Here is a 20167-nt window from a genome sequence, read left to right as displayed (position 1 = left end):
GTTGATTTTTCTTATACAGTCAATTTTGGCTGAGATTTATCCACATATTTACATTTAGGTCTTCTGAATGCGATCACTTTCCTTCTGCCTAAGTTGAATCTTTTGGAATTTCTGCTGATGGCAAACTCTTAGTTCTCTTTCCTCTCTTCCTTTAGGAAATTTGACCAAAGATACGTTTGCTCTCCTCACTGTTCTCCACGTTTCTTAGCTCTCTTTTATATTTCCTTACTCTAAGTTGACTTCTGAATAGTTACTTAAGTTTCATTTTCTAGTTCTAATTCTCTCCCCAGCCACGTCTAATCTGTAGTTGGATCTGCCCAAAATTATGTTCAAAACCAGATTCTTCCCCTTGAGTTCTGTTTCGCTAAGTTGTACCACTTTCTGGTTGCTCAGGTGTGAAATTTCAGAGCCAGCACGGACTAATTTCTCTCACGTTCCATACTTGGGTGGTTGCCGTGTTTTTTCTGTCTTTCTCACTCAGTTCTTCCCTATTGTTGTTGTCTTAATCCTAAAGCAAGCCTCCCTTCCACTGGCCCGGACTACAGCGCTAGCCTTTCCTGTTTCTAATCCCTCCTCCCACAATCCACTCTGTACATCACAACTAAAGTAATCTTCCAGAGAAACACCTGTGATCATTTAAATCTTCTGTTCAAAAGTTTTCAAGGCTCTTTACTACCATGAAAATAGCTCCATTACAAAGCATCCAAGGCTCTCAGGAAACAGTACAAATCCAGCTTGAGTTAAACTGGACAGTGCCTGACCTGGCAGAAAAGGTGCTTTCTTCTGTCTCTGATATCCTTCCTCCTGCTCTCTAACCTCTTTCTTCTCCCTTTTATGTATATATAAATAGTATAAATACTCTTCCTTAGGAGCTCTGTTTAAATGCCACCACCATTTATGAAGCCTTCCCAGTTGCTTAGTCAAAAACAATCTCCCCCTTCTTTGCCCTTCTCAAAGGGCGTACTTTTCACCCTTTCATGTAATATTCATGTGCATTATCTCCCTTACTATAAGTTTCCTGAAGGCAAAATAACGTCATTCATTCTTTTTATAATTCTCCCATTTCCACTGATATACACACAACACTACAAATGTTTCTGGATTAAAGGCAGTCGTTAAGTAGCCCTCTAAAAGAAAGTATAAAAAAAAAAGGAAGTATAAAGATATACCATAATGTCATGGTTAGAAACGTTTTGTTTAAAACATCAATTGGCATGTGATATAAGTATATGGGTGCCCAGGACAAGACACTATTCTGTGAAAATAAAACAAGGAACCAGGTATACTGTCAGCATACAGGGACCCACCATATTTATATTATTCATGGACAACATGCTTACACCCCACTTGCAGTGTAACAGCTTATTTAACTACACAGAAAATTCTGACCAGCCTTTACTATACCTGGTTTCTCTCTCTTCATGCTGTAAAATTAGGTTGCTGTAGAAATTCTCCAGCGTGAGCTTGGCCACAGTCACTCTTTCCCGGGTATGGTTGCTCATAGGAAAGGTGGCTGTAGTCCCTGCCGTCATTGCCATAGTAACAGAAACTAGAACAACACAGAGGCACAAATTACTCAACAGAAAGAAAACTTTCTACCCCTTTTAACAAACTCTAGAAATGGTTTAATTTCAACTAGGCAACAACATTGTACCCTAACAGGTAAGACATTCAAATGAAACTCAAATGCCTGTAGGAACCAGGCAGGAAACAAAAATGTATGAATCAAGCCAGGTGACGACATGGAAGTTTTATGGCCCTTCCTGGACAATGTTCGTCTACTTAAAGCCAACTTTTAAAAACCACTGAGCCAGCCAAACAAAGTGCTGGTTTAAAGAAGATAATGTGGGGACTTCCCAGGTGGTCCAGTGGTTAAGACTCCGCACTTCCACTGTGGGGAGCATGGGTTCGATCCCTGGTCGGGGAACTAAGATCCCACGTGCCACACGGTGTGGCCAAAAAAGAGAAAGAAAGCAGATAATGTGGGCAATTAGACAAGATAAGGAATGTAAGACTGAACTCTGATGGCTGCTAGAGGTGGGCACTGACCCTAAGAGGCTTGCCTACCATAGTCCACATCTAGACCAAAAAAAAACAAAACAAACCCCACAAAAAACAAACAAAAAACCTAGAATGGTTCCATACATTAAAGAGGTTTTTGCTTATCTGGATGGGAATCATAACAGACTATCCTAGAGGAGATCCAGATTGCCAGGGCGACCATCCAACGTTGCATTCTTAGCTGAAAAATATTCTTCCAAATCTGCCACCTACTCCCCAACACCTACCTCTCCTTAACTACATAAAGACACAGAGCCCTGGATATCGACCTGAACTGGGCTATACTCCAGGGATAATGGAATGAACCAAAGACCTTTCTCGTTCTTCATGTGAAACAAGTCAAATACAGGTTGAAAGTAAACAATTTAACTATGGCAAACTCCCAGTTCCACTGTTGTCTTAGTGGGTTTATACCTCAATTTACTGCTTGAGCCTCATTATGTCTAGAATTGCATCTATTATTTTAACATCATAAACTTGTTCCTCTGCTGACTACTATAAATCTTTTTATAACAAGAAGCTGATCACATTACTTGTTTAAATTGTTCATGGCATGTACAGCAAGTCAAATTAGCTTAGCAAGATAAACAAAGACAACTCACAAACGTGGAATGCTTCTATCTAACAGAAACTTGATGAGAGTTTATTCATTAATTTCCCCCTTTTCTTGCCTGAGGATTAAAGGCAGTGGCACTCCTAGGCATGACTGCATTTCTTCCTCACAGCAGCCTGGTAAAGAAAGGAAGTGAAGCCTGGACAAGTCACACAGCTGGTGAGCTGCAGAGTCCAACCCCACCCAAGTGCTATCTCCAACTGGCCTTTCTGGCCTTATCTGCTGCCCTTCCTCACCACTCACTCTTCTCCCAGCGTACTTGGCCCTTTCATGCCTCCAAGCCCTCACATGACCTATTCCTGAACCAGTTATGTCCTACACGCTATTTGCAGGCATCCTGCTGACCCTTTACAGCCCAGTTTGTCTGAAGCCTTCCTGTGGTGACTTCTCTAAGGTTCCCTGCCAGAAGAGACATCGATGGACCAGAAGGGGCCAAATGGCATTCTTTCAAGTGTGCTCTCTACCATTTGTAACAAACACTCCCAGGACTGGTGCCGATCACTTCACCTGCCTATCCCACTAAACTAGGAACACCTCTGGGCAAGAACTTTTTCTGAATCATTTTTGAGCGTTCACCTTGATAGCACTCTATTGGACACACAGTAGGCATTAATGAGTGAAGGAGTCCACCTATCAAATGGGGGGGGGTGTGGGAGGAGAGTTGAAAAAATTAGCAAAAATTGCCTATAAAGGTTGGCAACTGTGGAAAAAGAAACTTACTGAACCTTGGAGTCAGATATTTAGAGATCTAATCCAGGTCCTGCTACTAACTGATCACATGGTCTTATTGAAATCACCAGAACGCTCTGAACTCAAGTCACTTTCCGGCCCAGACAGGAATTACGGGACTTGCTCTGCCTCATTCACAGGCCTAGTCTAAGGCCATCTGAGATAATATAACATAGAAATCATACAAATGTAAGACATTATTTTAGGCATCTAGTTTAATTTTTTAATGTGCTTTAATAATAGTGAGCATTATTTTTTAAACAATAATAAAATAAGCTCAAGAATTATTCTGGCCAAGTGATTTTCAAGCACTAAGCTTGGAATGCTACCTAAGGCAGTGCTGCCATACCATCTTCGGAAATCTCAACCGCGTTCATGTTTTATGTTTCAGGATCAGATGCAGAAAAGTCAAAGAAAGGAAAAGAGGGAATGGGACTGTATATAGCAAACATCCCAAATCATGTCTGCTAATTGGGATTTGGGGATTTGGTGAGGAGGGGGGAGCTGGGAGGATGGTATACATTTGCAGTAGTATTCTAGGGAGCCTTTTTAGGCATATAAAATTTAAATTTATAGATAGTTATCTTTAAACACTGGTAAAAAAGTGCCTGCTACTCTTTTTCAGTATCTGGGGGAGGGGGACTTAGAAACTCCAACAAAGAGCAATTAATACCTAGAAATTTTAGAGTGCTTTCTGATTAGTCCAGAATATCTATCTGTAGCTGATAGAGAATTTTCAGATTGGTTTGCCAATTTGCAGGAGGAAAAAAGGTCAAGACCCAACTATAGTTGTCTATAGTTTCCTTTCAAAGAGTGAATGGTGAAAAGACTAACAAACAAAACCATGCCCCTTGAAAAAAAGCACAAAGAAATAACACATCAGTAATATTTGTAGAAGTTGGAAAGAAAGATGTATGATGAACTCAGGGTGTGGCCTTGGAAGGCAGCTGACATGCTGCTCTGCTCTGTCTGGCAAGAAGCAAGGTCTGGCCTTCAGCTGCCACAGTCCCAGGGCAAGGGAATTCTGGAAGCTCCTTTATCCTCGCAAAGTTCACAAGAGACTGATACACAGGACATAATGGCAATTTGCTGATTCACACAATAAGAAACTGAGGAACACGAAACAGATACTTGTATCTCTGGGCAAATGTGCTCCGTCCTTGTAGACAAGCTGGATGTACAGACTGAAGAAGACTGCTTGGTAAGCATGGCATCAAAACAGAGAACTGTTATGCAAATTAACTGTTTAATGGCATAAGGATAAGGTGGAATCTTAAAAAAAAATAAGATCGATTGCTATCCTGCCCAGGACACCTCTGCCCACTTCAAAGTGGCTAGAGGAGATGGCCAATATTAAGCCCTGCTACTGACCGGGCTTTCCCAGATGATGCAGAATTGGCGGGGCTAGCAGTGGGCAGAAATATTACTGAGAAAAACTTTGGGGGAAATTTTTGTGAAACATAAAAAAGTTAGGGAATTGAAAAACAATTCCAAACTACAGAAATTGTTTGCATTAACAGTACAGAAATAAATATGAAATTGTTTTAGATAAAGATTTATGAACCTGAGGTCTTTATAAAAGAGAGGTAAAGAGAAGATCAGGTTTCTCCCATATAAAGACGTAATGAGTTTATAACTCCAAGATTCAGAAGTGGATATCGAGTAATGAAAAACAACTTCCAAACACTATATAATTTAACCATCATCACTATGGTCTTTCCATTCTAGTTATACATACATGCAAGTGTGCAAGCCTTGTTTAAAAACCAAATCAGAGCAAAACCTATGTCTATTCATCTTTCTAATGAAAGTATTACAGCACCTGGCCAAGTGCTGAGCACACAGTCGGCATTCTGTAAATGACGGTGAGTAACTGAACTCAAATTTAATGGATTTTAAATTATATATGTCCCATATCTAATAATTTCCTTTGGATTAAAAACTTCAGAATCACTTACTTATGTTAACCTTCAGAGAGACAAATCCTACTTGAGAGATACAACTACAGAAAAAGCCAAAAATCCCACCCTTAGTCTTGACTGAATAACATCTTTTAGAGATTAGCTTAAAAAAACAAGAAAAAATTATTACTCTCTAACCAGACACAAATAGGCTTTATAAAATTCAAATTAAACACAACTAAGAACAGAAGTGACCAATTTATTAAAAAGAATGATCTGGATGACTGGCACTTATTATACTGCAGATTTATTCCTCTAATGGATTTCACACTGTTCTTTGTCTTTTACTAAAGCCCTTTCTTTAGCCAGAAAAAGAACAGGATACAATTTGCAAGTCTAGAATTCCTGGACTGATAAAAACAACACTAGGTGCACTTGGATTTCCTGTTCACGTGTTTTCTCCAGACTCCCCTATTCATTAATGGAGACTCTACCAATCGTTGAGTCCAGCATTCTTTCGTTTATCAAGCCTGGGGAAAGGAGATAACAAATCTGGCACTCAGGCCATCTATAAATACATGTAGTGTCTCCAAGCATTTGCCATCACACTTCTAAAACAGGAAAACAGAGCTGCTTTACCTGACTGGTAGAACACTATTTAACCGATGATTTCACCTTAGTTTCCTCATACTATACTTCAGAGGACAGAGTATCATTAATGCCTTAGAGTATAAAAATTTTCCTAGATTCATCATTAGTTGCCACCATAGTGTCCTAGGCTGCAACAGGTCCTCAGGTTGGACACTGTGTCCACTGGGTCCCTAATGATAACAGAGCAGCCACAGCTTCTTTCCTCTTTGAGGTACAATCCGAAGAGCAAGAAATTCACAGTCAGGTGGGAGTTCAAGTCCCAGCACTAACTTTTGCTAGTTGCATTACTTCCAACCAACATTTACTGCAGATATACACTACCTTCCAGCACTGCACAAAGTACTAAGACTGATAAAATACAGTCCCTGCCCTTAGGGAGTTCACAATCCTACGGGGACACAAGGGAAACTCAAGGAAAAGTGTAGTCAGAGGTTTAAGAAAGGAGGAGATGCCTGAATTGAATCTTGTTGGGGGGTTGGGAAGGGTTAAGAGTTCACAAGTCAGATGGCCAGGGCAGAAGAGGAAGAGGTGAAAGGGCATGAAATCAACTGGCACACTTGAGTGTAGAGAAGGGCTTGAGTACATGTGGTGAAACAGCCGAAGATGAAGGTGGAAAGTCAGTTAGGAATCATGATAAAATACCTTTCATGCCATGGTAAAAAATTACCCTGAGTATAAATGGGAGTCATTTAAGGCTTTTAATTAAGTGAAGAACTAACAGCCAATAAAGAACATTTATTGAGTGCGTACCCCAGTACCAAGAACTTTTCTAAAAATGTTACATGTTTTAATACTTTTAATCCGCCTAACCACCCCTAAAATTCTGATTGGCCCTTCAGATAGATTATGCTAGCACAGGGAAGATGGCAAGAAGGCTGGGAGTAGACTAGACTGGAGGAGTGTAAATTAGGTTAGGGGACTCAGTAGTAAACACTCAGGGGTTACAAACTGGTGGCCTGCAGCCATATTTTGTGGGACTTGCACTATGATTCAGAAATTAGAAGATTTCACGTAAAAATCCAGATTTCTGGTTCCTCTCCAAAAATCAAGTCTGTCAAATTTGAGCCCATATTCCTGCCTGCAAATAGGCAGCAAGGACAGAAGAAGCAGGCCCCTTGCAAGCCCGCATCCCGCCAGAGTCCGCCAGCTTTCTTCCCTCAGGCCCAGCCTCCTTCACTCCTTGCATTACCTGCCTGCTTCCGTAAGCATTTGAGATTCCAATCCTGGTTTAGTGCAGAATAATAAGGGCCCAATTTCACATAGTAGCAGAAGAGATTAAAAGAAGGGCTCAGATACTCAACTGCAAACATTGAAATCTATAATTCAATTTCAGATTTGGATGACTGGGTAAATGTTGATATCATTAGCAAGAATAGGAAGTATAAGAAGAGCTAACGGTGGGGAAAGAAAATAAGTTCAAGGCTGATCCTGAGTTATTTCACCAGACACAGGATCCATGTCTCTAAAATGGATATAAACCATGCCAGCCTCATAGAGTTGATGTGATGCTCCAATGATGGCAGAGCACAGTGATGAAGGCCCAGATTGCTAGGTCTGAATTTTGGCTCAGACACTCACTGGCTGTGTGAGTTTAGGCAAATTACTTAAACTTTCTGTGCTTCAGTTTCCTGTTGACTAAAATAAAGATAATGATGGCCAACTTGTGTACATGCTTATTATGTTAATGCAAGACTTACAAGAATTATGGAAGTTAATATTTATAAAGGACTTAGAACGGTGCCTAGCACAGAGAAATGTCATGTGTTTGATAAATCAATATATAAATGAGAAAATATTTTAAACACATCTGGCTCATATTAAATGCACAAAAATGATGAATTTTCTTCCCTTCCTTACCCAGTCCTCCTGCTCATTCTTCCTTCCTTGAGCTGCTATCCTAGTAAGTTAGTTTGTAAATTTATTCTCTAGTGGATATTCTCTATCTCTTCTAGTCTTAAAACCTACTTGGTTTGAAAATTTAGAGTGCTTTTAGTGGAGAAAGAAATGTATCAAAAAGTACTTATTCAGTTTTCTAAATAGAAAGACTTGAAGTACAAGAAAAACAAAAAACAACAACAAAAGCTTTTGGTAGAAGTCTTACTAGAAGTTAGTAGTGATTTGGGGGCTATGACTAGGACAGGGGAAGGTGTTCCAGAGAAAAACTAATCACTCCTCTTACAAGATGGAGTAATTCTCCTGAGACAACAGACATCCACTCTACTTATAATCTATTTACTGTGTTTAGTGCCAAGAGCTTTTGTTTTTGTTTTTCATTAGTTAATGTGACTCTCTCCATTTGGTGTGTGTCCTGTTCACTAGTCCAGAGGAGCGAATTCATACAGACAGTTGTCCTTGCTTTCTATGTGTCATAAGCCTGGTGGTGATGGCACAGTGGTGGTGAAATCAACATTATCATTTTTATTTTCAAACCTGTTTTACAAAGAGGCATTTTTCCCTGCTGACCAAAATATAGTTCAAAGGTTGACCTCCCAAAAGCTTATTTAGCTATGTAATACTGTTAATAGCAGACTATTTAAGTATGTTGATCCGAATAATTACTAAAAATCCCTCTGCACATTGTTTTTTTAACTTGAGAAGGGAAAGTGTTTATGAAGTAAATGTAAACAATTAAGCTAAATTAAACTGAATTAAATTTGCCAAACAAAGTAGTAGTAATTTTATCTAAAAACTGGCCTGTTTACAGATCTTAATGTTTAGATAAGGTAGTACCCCATTTTTCTCAAAAATACTCAGAAAAAAGCCATCTATTCTTAAATATATTTACAAAATTAAATTTTCTATCGCTATAGCTGTCTAGTAATGCATTAGATCTTGCCTGCAGAAGATGCTCAGCTCAATCTACCAAGTCATAGTGAACTTAAAAAAATAAACTGGGACTTCCCTAGTGGCGCAGTGGTTGAGAATCCGCCTGCCAATGCAGGGGACATGGGTTCGAGCCCTGGTCCAGGAAGATCCACATGCCGCGGAGCAACTAAGCCCGTGTGCCACAACTACTGAAGCCCGCGCGCCTAGAGCCCGTGCTCCACAACAAGAGAAGTCACCGCAATGAGAAGCCTGCGCACTGCAACGAAGAGTAGCCCCCGCTCACCACAACTAGAGAAAGCCCGCACACAGCAACGAAGACCCAACACAGCCAAAAATAAATAAATTTATTAAAAAAAAATTTTTTTAATAAATAAATAAAAACTAAACTACCTCAGCTGAAATGCCGAACAACTTAGATACTGATAATTTAGCACCAGAATGGTAAAACAAACAAACAAAACTTTTAGATAGCAGAGGCATCCCTAAAAGAATTTTAGATCAAGTTCTGTTAATTGGTACCCTCATAAACACACACAGGAACATACTCGCCTTTATTAGACTAAAAGAGGAAAAAAAAAATCACAATTTGCAAGGCAAGAAGTGGGGGGCATGGGGGGAAGGGGGGAGGGGGAGAGTAAGGGAGGACCAGAGTGAGGACTTCAAAGCTATTTGTAATGGAGAATTATGCAGAAGCCAAACAACAAAAATAGCATGGGAAAAAAACAAGGATTAATAGATTATAACTATAAAAATATATCCTTATTTATTAATATTTTATTTACATATAGAATTCATATATGTAGAAATTATAGAATTTACAAACATGAAGTTAGTAGCCTAGAGAAGTTCTTGGAGAGCAAGAGAGCGTGAGAGGGAGTGAGGGGTTACGAGTGATCTGGAGCCTTCTGGGCTCCCAGACTTAAGCTGTGGCTCTGAATTGGAAGGTGGAGGAGTAAGATGAACAAAGACATTGAATGCGCCAAGAGAACTACCCCTCCCTGTGCCTTGTCACATGGTCATGCTCCCATCTACTTCCAATACCCAACAACATGGGTTTTCTGTTTTTCGCCTCTGTTATAAAGAATATGGGTCACTGAAAGTAAGACAATGACTTTCTAAATAAAGTGTTCAATTTGAAGGTTAAAATTTATGCTTTAAAAGGTTAATTTTAAAGATAGACATTTAGAAATGGAAAAATAATCCTGTTCACAAAAGTAGCAAGGAGGAGGAGACAGAGAACAACATTCATAAAATCCCTGGAATAACCTTGATCCAAAACAAAACAAAAAAACAAAAAATACTGTTGGCCTTTTAATGAAGAAATCTCATCATAGATCGTGGAAGGAAGGGAAGAATTGTTTAATTAATGTGTTGGGACAACTGGTTATCTATTTGGAAAAAAAAGCAAGTCAGATGTTCATTTCACTCCAAAGATCAAAATAAATTTCAAGTGGTTCAAAAGGGTGAACATAAAAACTAAAGGAAAAAACAGAAAGGAAGGAAAAAGAAAGGGAAGGGAAAGAAAAGGATGGAAAAGAACGGCAAATAAAAGTAAAAGGAAAAATTAAACTTCAAGAAAATAAGATGAATAACTGATCTTTAAAGGAAAAGGACTCTCTTAAAAGGAAATCATCACAATGAAAATAGTGCTAGGAATCATTACAGAAAAATTTGGAATATACATATATGTATGCCAAACAAGATTAAAGGATAGTATTTTAAGCGAAATTGCACAGTAACAGTATATATTAAACGCTTATGTTAAAAATACCTTATACCCATGTTAAAATAACAAATTATATTTCTTAAAACATATATAAAGTTCGTAACAGCTTTTATAACATTAAAGTTGTAAAGAGACAATAAAAACCTTACTAGTAAGTGGCTAATACTGATTGACAAATATATATAAGTAAAAGTAGCTAATAAACATATGAAAAATATTCAATTTTACCAATAAATCACAGACATGGAAACTTTAAAATAATGCAATATATTCCCTACCTGAAAGTAGCCACAATTTTGGGGAAAACCTTCTTGGTGGGGTCCAGTCTATCATCAGACATCTTTCTACACATCATCTGTGTTCATGTGTATGTTTTTCCAGCTTTATTAAGATATAATTTATATATAAGATTGTGTAACTTTGAGATGTACAATGTAGTGATTTCATATATGTATATATTCAGAAGCAATTATCATAATAAGGTTAGTCAACACATCCATCACCTCATATAGTTACAATTTTTTTGTGTGTCTAGTGAGAACTTTTAAAATCCACTCTCCTGGCAACTTTCAAATATACAATACTTACAAATACTTTCAACTTTCAAGTAACAGTATAATATTGTTAACTATAGCCACCATGTTGTACATTATATCCCCAGAACTTATTCACCTTAAAACTGGAAGTTTGTAAGTGAAGTCAGACAGAGAAAGACAAATATCATATGATATCGCTTATATGCGGAATCTTAATGTGGAATCTTAAAAAAAAAATGATACAAATTAACTTACAAAACAGAAGACTCACAGACTTAGAGGAGTACTTATGGTTACCGGGGGGAAGGGATGGATTGGGAGTTTGGGACTGACATGTACACACTGCTATAATTAAAATAAAATGCCTTTCCATGAAAAGAAAACAAAACAAAACTGGAAGTTTGTACACTTTGACCACCTTCACCTACTCCCCCTCTCCACCCCATCCTCACCTCTGGCACACTGCAACCACCAAGCTGCTCTCTGTTCCTATGAGTTTCAGTTTTTTTATATTCCACATCTAAGTGAGATCATGCAGTATTTGTCTTTCTCTGCTTGACTTATTTCACTTAGCATAATGCCCCCAAGGTCCATGCGTGTTGTCACAAATGGCAAGATTTCCTTTTTCATGGTTGAATAATATTTCAGTGAGGGGTGTGTGTGTGTGTGTGTGTGTGTGTGTGTACCATTTTCTTTATCCATTCATCCATTAATGGGCAGTTAGATTGTTTCCATGTCTTGACTATTATAACATGAGGGTGCAGCAGTGTCTCTGAAAGTAACTTTATTTCCTTTGGATAGATACCAGAAGTAGAATTGCCAGACCATATGGTAGTTGTATTTTTAATTTTTAAAAATTTTTAATTTAATTTTTTAATTTTTATAGCCACTTCCATAGTGGCTATACCAATTTACATTCCCACCAGTAGTGTACAAGGGTTCCCATTTGTCCACATCCTCAATAACACTTATCTCTTGTCTTTTTGATAATACCCTTTATAACCAGTATAGAGTGATATCGCATTTTGATTTGCATTTCTCTGATGATTTGTGATGTTGAGCACCTTTTCATGTAACTGTTGGCCATCTGAATATCTTCTTTGGAAAAATGTTTTTTCAGATCCTTTGCCCATTTTTTTATTGGATTGTTAATTTGCTACTGAGTTGTATAAGTCCCTTGTGTATATTGGATATTAATTTGGGAGATTTTTGATTACTGATTCAATCTCCTCGCTCATTACTGGTTTGTTCAGATTTTTTGTTTCTTCAGGATTCATTCTTGGTAGGTTGTATGTTTCTAGGAATTGATTTCTTCTAGGTTGCCTAATTTGTTGGCATATAATTGTTCATAGTAGTCTCTTATGATCCTTTGTATTTCTGTGGCATCAGGGTAATAGCTCCTCTTTCATTTATAATTTTATTTATTTGGGTCCTCTTTTTTTCTTGGTTAGTCTAGCTAAAGGTTTCTCAATTTTGTTTTTTCAAAGAATCAACTCTTAGTTTTGTTCATCTTTTCTATTGTTTTCCTATTCTCTATTTCACTCATTTCTGCTTTGATCTTTATTATTTGCTTCCTTCTACTAACTTTGGGCTTAGCTTGTTCTTTTTCTAGTTCCTTGAGGTGTAAAGTTACGTTGCTTATTTGAGAGCTTTCCTTTTTCTTAATGTATGCTTTACATTTATCACTATAAACTTCCCTCTTAGAAGCTTTTGCTACATCCTGCAAGTTTTGGTTTGCTGTGTTTTCATTTTCAATTGTTTCACATTTTTCAAATTTCTCTTTTGATTTCTTCTTTGATCCATTAGTTGTTCACGACTGTGTTATTTAATTTCATGTATTTGTAAATTTTCCAGCTTTCCTCCTGTTTTTATTTCTAGTTTCATACTGTTGTGGTCAGAAAAGATACTTGATGTAATCCTTATCTTCTTGAATTTGTTGAGACTTGTCTTGTAGCCTAACACATGATCTCTCCTAGAAAATGTTCCATGTTCACTTAAGAAAAATATACGCATTCTGCTGCAATAGGATGGAATGTTCCGATTTTGCCTGTTAGATCTATTTGGTCTAATTCAAATCTGCTGTTTCCTTATTGATTCTCTATCTGAATAATCTATCCATTATTGAGGGGGGTATTAAAGTCCTCAGTTATTATTGTATGGCTGTTTATTTCCCCTTTTCATTGTTAGTATTTGCTTTATATATTTTGGTGCTCTGATGTTGGATGCACAATTATTTACAATTGTTCTATCTTCTTGATGAATTGACCCCTTTATCATTATATAATGACCTTCTTGACTCTCTTGACTACTTTAAGCTTAAAGTCTATTTTGTCTGATATAACTATAGCTCCCCCCAGCTTTCTTTTCGTTACCATTTGCTTGAAATAACTTTTTCCATCCCTTCACTCTCAGTCTATGTGTGTTCTTAAAGTGAGTGTCTTATAGGCAGCACATTATTGGATCTTTTTTTATCCATTCAGCCTTTCTATGCCTTCTGATTAAGAATTTAATCCAATTATGCTTAAAGTAATTATTGACAGGTTAAGACTTACTATTGCTTTTTTATTGTTTTCTGACCGTTTTGTAGATCCTTTGTTCTTTGCTTCCTCTCTTGCTACATTGTTTTGTGAATGATGACTTTTTGTGGCAGTATGCTTCGACTCCTTTACTCTAGTCTTTTGTGAACCTACCACAGTAAGTTTTTCCTTTGTGGTTACCATAAGGCTTACATAAAACATCCTATTTTAAGCTGATAACAACTTAACTTCAACAGCATATAGAAACTTTATACATTAAATCCTCTGCCCCTCACATTTTAGGTTATTGCTATTACAATTTACATCTTTTCAATATTGTGTATCCAATAACAAATTATTGTAGTTATGGCTATATTTAATACGTTTGTTTTTTAACTTTTAAACTAAGTTTTTAACTTTTAAACTAGGGTCACAATTTCAAAGAATCAGATTTTGACCATGTATTTACCATTACCAGTAAGTTTTACGCATTCAGATGTTTTTATGATGTTAATTAGCATCCTTTAATTTCTGCTTGAAAAACACCCTTTAGCATTTCTTGTAAGTTAGGTCTAGGGGTGATGAAATCCCTCAGCTTTTGTTTGTTCAGGAAATCTTTTTCTTTCCTTCATTTGCGAAAAACAGCTTTACTGGGTATAGTATTCTTGGTTGACAGCTTTTTTCTTTCAATATTTTGAAGATCATCCTCCCACTCTCTCCTGAACTGCAAAGTTTCTATTAAGAAATCGACTCACACTCGTATGAGGGCTCCCTTGTGTGCAGGCTTACACAGATGCTAGCTGAGGCCACTGCCCATATTCTGCGGTACGTGGCGGTGCTGCTGGCTGGGCTCTGTGGTTGGGAGAGACTGCTGGCTGGTCTCTACATCCAAGCAGAGCTGCTGGGAGGCCCCCTCACCGGGTGGGGCTGCTGGCTGTGCCCGGATCAGATGGGGCCCCCAGCTGGATTCCGCAACCACCTCTGGCAGGGTGAGGTGGCAGGCTGTGCTCCCTGGCAACATGGTGCCGCAGGGTGGACTCCACGAATGGGAAGGGCTGCGGCCTGGGCTCTGCGGTTGCTCCTGGTTGGGTGGGGTCTCAGGTTGTGCCTCCTCACCAGATGGTGCTCCTGGCTGGACTCCATGTTAAGGGGGGGGGGGGCCCAGGCTGGGCTTCGCAATTGGGCAGGTTATTGGCTGTGCCCTACTGTTGGACAAGGTCACCGGCCAGGTTCACTGGTTGGGAGAGGCTGTATCCTGCAGCTGGATGAGCTACAGACTGTGCTTTTCAGATGGTCAGGGTCACTATCCAGGCTCCCTCAACAGGTGGGGCTGCAGGCTATGCTCTGCAACTGGGCAGGGTCAGTAGCTGGGCTCCCTGCCTAGGCAAGGCCACAGGTTGTGTCAACAGTTGGGCAGGGCCCTAGGCTGGGCTCTGCTGCAGACCAGAGCAGGAGGGTGGCTCCACAGCTGTCACCATGGTTTTCTGGTCAGACAGGACTAGAGGCTATGCTCAGCAGTTAGGCAGAACTGTGAACGTGCTTCTCCGCCTGGGTAGGACTGTAGAATAGGCTCCACGCCCAGTTTGCTCATTGGCTAGAGACCTAAATCCGGCCGAGTTGCTAACAGAGCTCCCTGGCCACACAGGGCCACCAGCCTGCCTCTGCAGACGGACAGAGCCACTGACTGGGATCTCTGCTCAGGCACCCCTCTAAGCAGGAATGTGGTCCACCAAGATCCGAGCACTGGTTGCTGTGAACCCCACCCACCTTCTCTGTCTCCAGTGTCTCCCAGTGGTTGAGTCCTACAGATTTCCCCAGTGATTCCCGTGAGGTGAAACCCAAGCGGGCTTCCCAGGAAGTGTCCCGCATCACTGGGGGAGACGGATGTCCAACTTGGGCTCTTTTTCCCACTGGAAAAACCACAGACTCAGGGGGACCCTCTTGGTGTGGCACTGTGCTGGCCCGGGGGAGCAGCAATGCGTTCAGAGGGTGGTTGCTCCTTTCCCCCTTTTAACGTGGTCCTTCTCAGTCTCTGCAGTCCCGAGCGGTGCGTCAACCTCACCCCTGGCTTCTGGGGTTTTTCCAACGGTGTCTGGTCCATAGATAATCAATAATTGGTCCTCTTGTGAGGGGGACTGAAGTTGGCAATGACTTATGTCACCACCTTGATGATAACATTCCCTGTGCTTACGTCAACTGGTAGGGATTAATCCTTTCTTGCAGGGAATATGGCAATTTATACCAAGAACCTTAAAGTTGTTTTTTTATCTTTTGACATAAATAATTTCACCTTCAGGAATCTATGCTAAGAAAAGAATCAAAATTGCAGCAAAGATTCGAAGTTTTTTTTTGTTTTTTAAATCAAAGCATTATTTAAAACAGCAAATAAAACAAATGTTTAAAAGTGAAATGACTGATGGAATGGTGATAGCATGAAATATCATAGAAATAATACTGAAGAAAATTTTCCCCCCAAAATTTAACAACATGAAAAATAATGTTAAGTAAACAGGATACAATGTTTTATCTTCAGGTAAAATATGAAGTCAACTATATGGGGGGAAAGGGGGGTAAATTAGGGTGAAATATGATGTGAATTGATGGATGATTTAAATTTTGTCCTTTATCTTTTTTGAATTTTCTAATTTTTCCATAATGGAAAAACAACCATTTTTATAAGAAAAAAAATTTTTAAGAGTGTGTGACGGTGCAGGTAGGAACAGTAAAAGGGAATCAACTTGCACTTTTCAGCCCACAGAGGTGGTTTTCCAGGTACCACTGTACTTGAATTTTTTCTCTATGAACCAAATTCTTAATTTTGGTTTAGTGGAGGATTGTGAAGAATAGCAAAAAGAGTCTGAGGTCACAGAATGAAACTAAAGGCAAACCAGAAGACATGGGAATTCTGCAAAGTTTTTCAGTCATATCTTACACTTCTTTTTAGGGAAACATTTTTTTAGTGGCTTATACCTGTGCGTATTTACAAGGGCTCAAACTGTCACTCTCTTCTCAGATAGCTTTTCTACTGGTGACTCAAAAGGCCCATACCGAAATCAAATAGCAAGGCAGCACAAATCTCAGCTAAATTAACTTCAAGTCTTACTTAAGGTAAGGGAACTACTTCTCCAAAATCATAAGAGACAAAATGAATGCTCTAGCTTTAAAGAAGATCCCCACTCCCCTTTACTCCTTCTTTGCCTGTTTTAAAGGAGATAATAATGCCTGATTCAAAGCACCAGTACAACCAAAATTGCCTATTTTGTGCTAAAAGGTGAAGGTTTGGTGTGACAGAGAACAACCAATGAATGGGCAAGGCAGGAAGATGGTGAGTTGTGAGAGGTGGTGTGACTTGCTGGTAAAGGAACGGGGAGGAGCTTTGGGAAGTAGCCTGAACACACAAATCCTTCAGCAGCCCAGTTATAAAAAGTTTGGTCATCTCTGCACTATTGCCTTTCACTTTCCTAAAAGTAAGCTTCTAAGAGGAGAGACAGAGAGAGACAGAGAGAGACAGAGAGAGAGAAGAAGAAACAGACCAACATTCACACACACAATAAAACTGGAAAACAAACCTGAGTTTAAGTGAGGCTGTAAAATATAAATTTCATAAAATGACTTTAATTAAAAATATAAACTCCTATTTTAATTTCCCCATTCATTCAAAGTATTCAAAGCTTCTACATCACTAAATAGCTTCAGGAGAGACTTATGCAGATTCCTCCATTATATCAATTTCTTTTATATTTCTTAATTTTAAAATTACTGGGTTGCTTTTTGTTTGTTGTTTCTTTTTAAGTGAAAACCACTCACTGAAAGAGATCAGACTAATTTAACAACATAAGAGCCAGAAGCAGAAGTCCTTTCTGAGGGCAAAGATTGGATTGAAGTAAAATTAAAACATGATATCACCACGCTTACAATTTTAAGATATAAGTAGCTATTAGTTACTTTTAGTTATTTTGAGTGATTTAAACTCTCCCAAGAGACTTCTGACCATTACAACTGACCAACGAAAACTGCTCCCAGCTAAAAGCAGACATACCATATGACTCATCAGACTCAGATATTGTGTTTAACACACAGATTACTTGACTTCTGCAATCGTGAGAAAATCCAGGAGGTATCCACCTCAGTAAGACACCAGAGAACAGGAAACTTCAAGGCAGAAAAAAATATTTTTAGTGCTAGTGACCTTTATAATTAATACCCGAACAGCTTATTATCTAAGTATCAAACAGGGCCATACCACTTTATTGAACACAATTCTGGTGTATTTGGAAAACAAATATAGGAGAAAAAATGCCTAAAATGGAATAAAAAGTAACTAATACAGTTTTTTGTCATCAGGGATAGCCTGCAATTCAAGTAAACGTTCTGGCAAACCCTTCCATAAATCACCTTATGAGCTCAATTCTGTTCAGCATTTTTCTAGACTCCACTAAAGGTCTCGGGTCACAAATTTAGTTCGCCACCAGGCAAGACTGTTAGAATCACAGAACTCGAAAACAGAAACTCTATGATCTAGTCCATCTCCCTCATTTTACAAACGTGAGGCCCACAGTCACTTGGCTATCTGGGGCAAAAGCCTGGGCTAGAACAGGCCACTCAACCTTTAGGGGGAGCCCCCAGTCCAGCTGGAGAGTCCACAGTGCAGTGGCAGCTCTAGGACACTGTGTGGCCCCTGCAGAGAAGCTGCCCTTCAGAACAGTGACAGCTAGGTCAGTCCTGGACCACAGTGGCGCCTACCAGCTCTGTCATTGATGTCCATGTCTGACACTGACACTGCTTCCTATCTTAGGATTACGGGTCTGTGGATCAAATAACTGGTTTCTGCCTGCTTTTCAGATGACCGAAGAATGACATTTTTACCCCAAACTTCCTGGAAACCAAAGTATTGTGACTAAAGTCTTCTTAAAGGCTATTAGTACCGTGATTACAGAAGTTAGTCACCATTAAGCAATCTAGATTTAGCTTGGGACTCTACCTCTATCTATAATTATTTCCTTATAAAATTATGCCCCAAAGTGAGGTTCTCAAAATCATATATACTGTAACAGGGTCCTGTGTACTCCCTGTCTAAGACACATGGGCATGAGGGCAAACCTAAATGTACAAATATTCAGGTCTCTGGAATTTGCCATAGGTATTCTATAACAGATAAAATAAGGTTTCTAAAATATAAAAATACATTTTTTTCCAAACTGGTAGTATCTTCTTTTCTATTTATGAAAGTAAAATATCTGTCATGTAAAAATGTGAAAATATCCAGAAGTATATAAACTGCCAAGTGAAAGTGACTTCACCATCCTACCACCCATAATATCCAGTTTTAACTGTTGGGTGACAGACTGGAGTTAGACTGCCTGGATGAAATTCTGGCTCTGCCACTTATGAACTGTAAGACCTCTCACGGCGTCAGTGTCCTTATCTACAAAACAGAGATAATGACAGCATGTGAGAATTATCAACTAGTGTTGATTAAGTACTTTACAAAGTGTAGGTATTGTTCTAAGCACTTAAAACATATTAACCAATTTTAATAAGGTAGTTGATTGATCCACTACTTTAAATGGTTAAAGCACTTAGAATAGTGCCTGAGATTTAGTCGAGGGCTCATTAAGTGCTGACTGTTGTTATATCCTTCCAAAACTTTAATGCCCATATAAACACACACATATATAGTTTTAACATAAATGGGTTTATATAAACTGTTCTGTATCTTGCTTTTTCCCTTACCATCTTGCAGATATCCTGCAATGTTAATACCAACAGATCCACTTTATCCTTTGTAAGCAACACACAGTAATAATATTTTCTAACATATAATGAATTGTTTTGTGCTAGACCCTGTACTTTGTGTATCATCTCACTTAATCCTCATAAGACCCCAAAAATGCGCGTGCCATTATTATCCCTGTTAGAGAAGAGGGAGGTGAGACTTAGCTGGATTAAGTAATTTGCCCAAGATCATACAGCTAAACATGGTGGAACCAAGATTTGAACCTGGGTTCCTCTGCAACTGAGGTACCGTGCACACTGCATTTTCTACAGTGCTGTACTTTGTAACTAATGTCCCCTAACAGATGCTTGGATGGTTTCCATTGTGCGGGGGTGGGGGTGGGGGTGGTGAGATTTTTAGCAATGTTGCCGTGAACATATTAGATCACAGGTTGTGCATTCTTTCTCCTATTTCCTTACTATATTCTTCCAGATGTGCAATTGCTGAGTCAAAAAAGATTCACATTTAAAATTCTGATACCCACTGCAAGACTGCTTTCCAGAGATACAGAACCAATTGATCCATCACCGTTACATGAGAGAGCCAACACCGGTCACTGCCCATCTTTTTAACCTCTGCCAGTCCGATAGGTTAAACAGGACCTCTTAGTTTTGCTTATGCATTTCTTTGACTGTAATGAGTTAAGCATATTTTCATATATTTTAAATAATTATTTCTTCCTTTATAAGCTGCCTGATTTAAGTTCTTTGCCCAGCTTAAATCATACCATAATGCCAATATTGAAATAATTTCAATTTATACAACTTAAGAGAAAAATCAGAGCATGCTTTAGTTCATGCAGGAACTATAGTTATTACATTAGCAGCAGGGC

General features: G+C 38.9%; 1 protein-coding gene across 1 annotated transcript in view; it reads right to left on the bottom strand.

Moving 5' to 3' along the window:
* The window catches only part of STK38L (serine/threonine kinase 38 like), a 78967-nt gene that overhangs the window by 24768 nt on the left and 34032 nt on the right, over positions 1-20167 (bottom strand). The window contains exon 2 of the mRNA XM_068560815.1: positions 1405-1549. Within this exon, the coding sequence (XP_068416916.1) occupies positions 1405-1538 (134 nt within the window). The 5' untranslated portion in view covers positions 1539-1549. The remainder of the gene's footprint in view (positions 1-1404; positions 1550-20167) is intronic.

This window comes from Eschrichtius robustus, chromosome 13 (assembly GCF_028021215.1).
Source record: "Eschrichtius robustus isolate mEscRob2 chromosome 13, mEscRob2.pri, whole genome shotgun sequence".
Taxonomy (NCBI): Eukaryota; Metazoa; Chordata; class Mammalia; order Artiodactyla; family Eschrichtiidae; genus Eschrichtius; species Eschrichtius robustus.
This window is presented reverse-complemented; position numbering and strand designations above follow the sequence as displayed.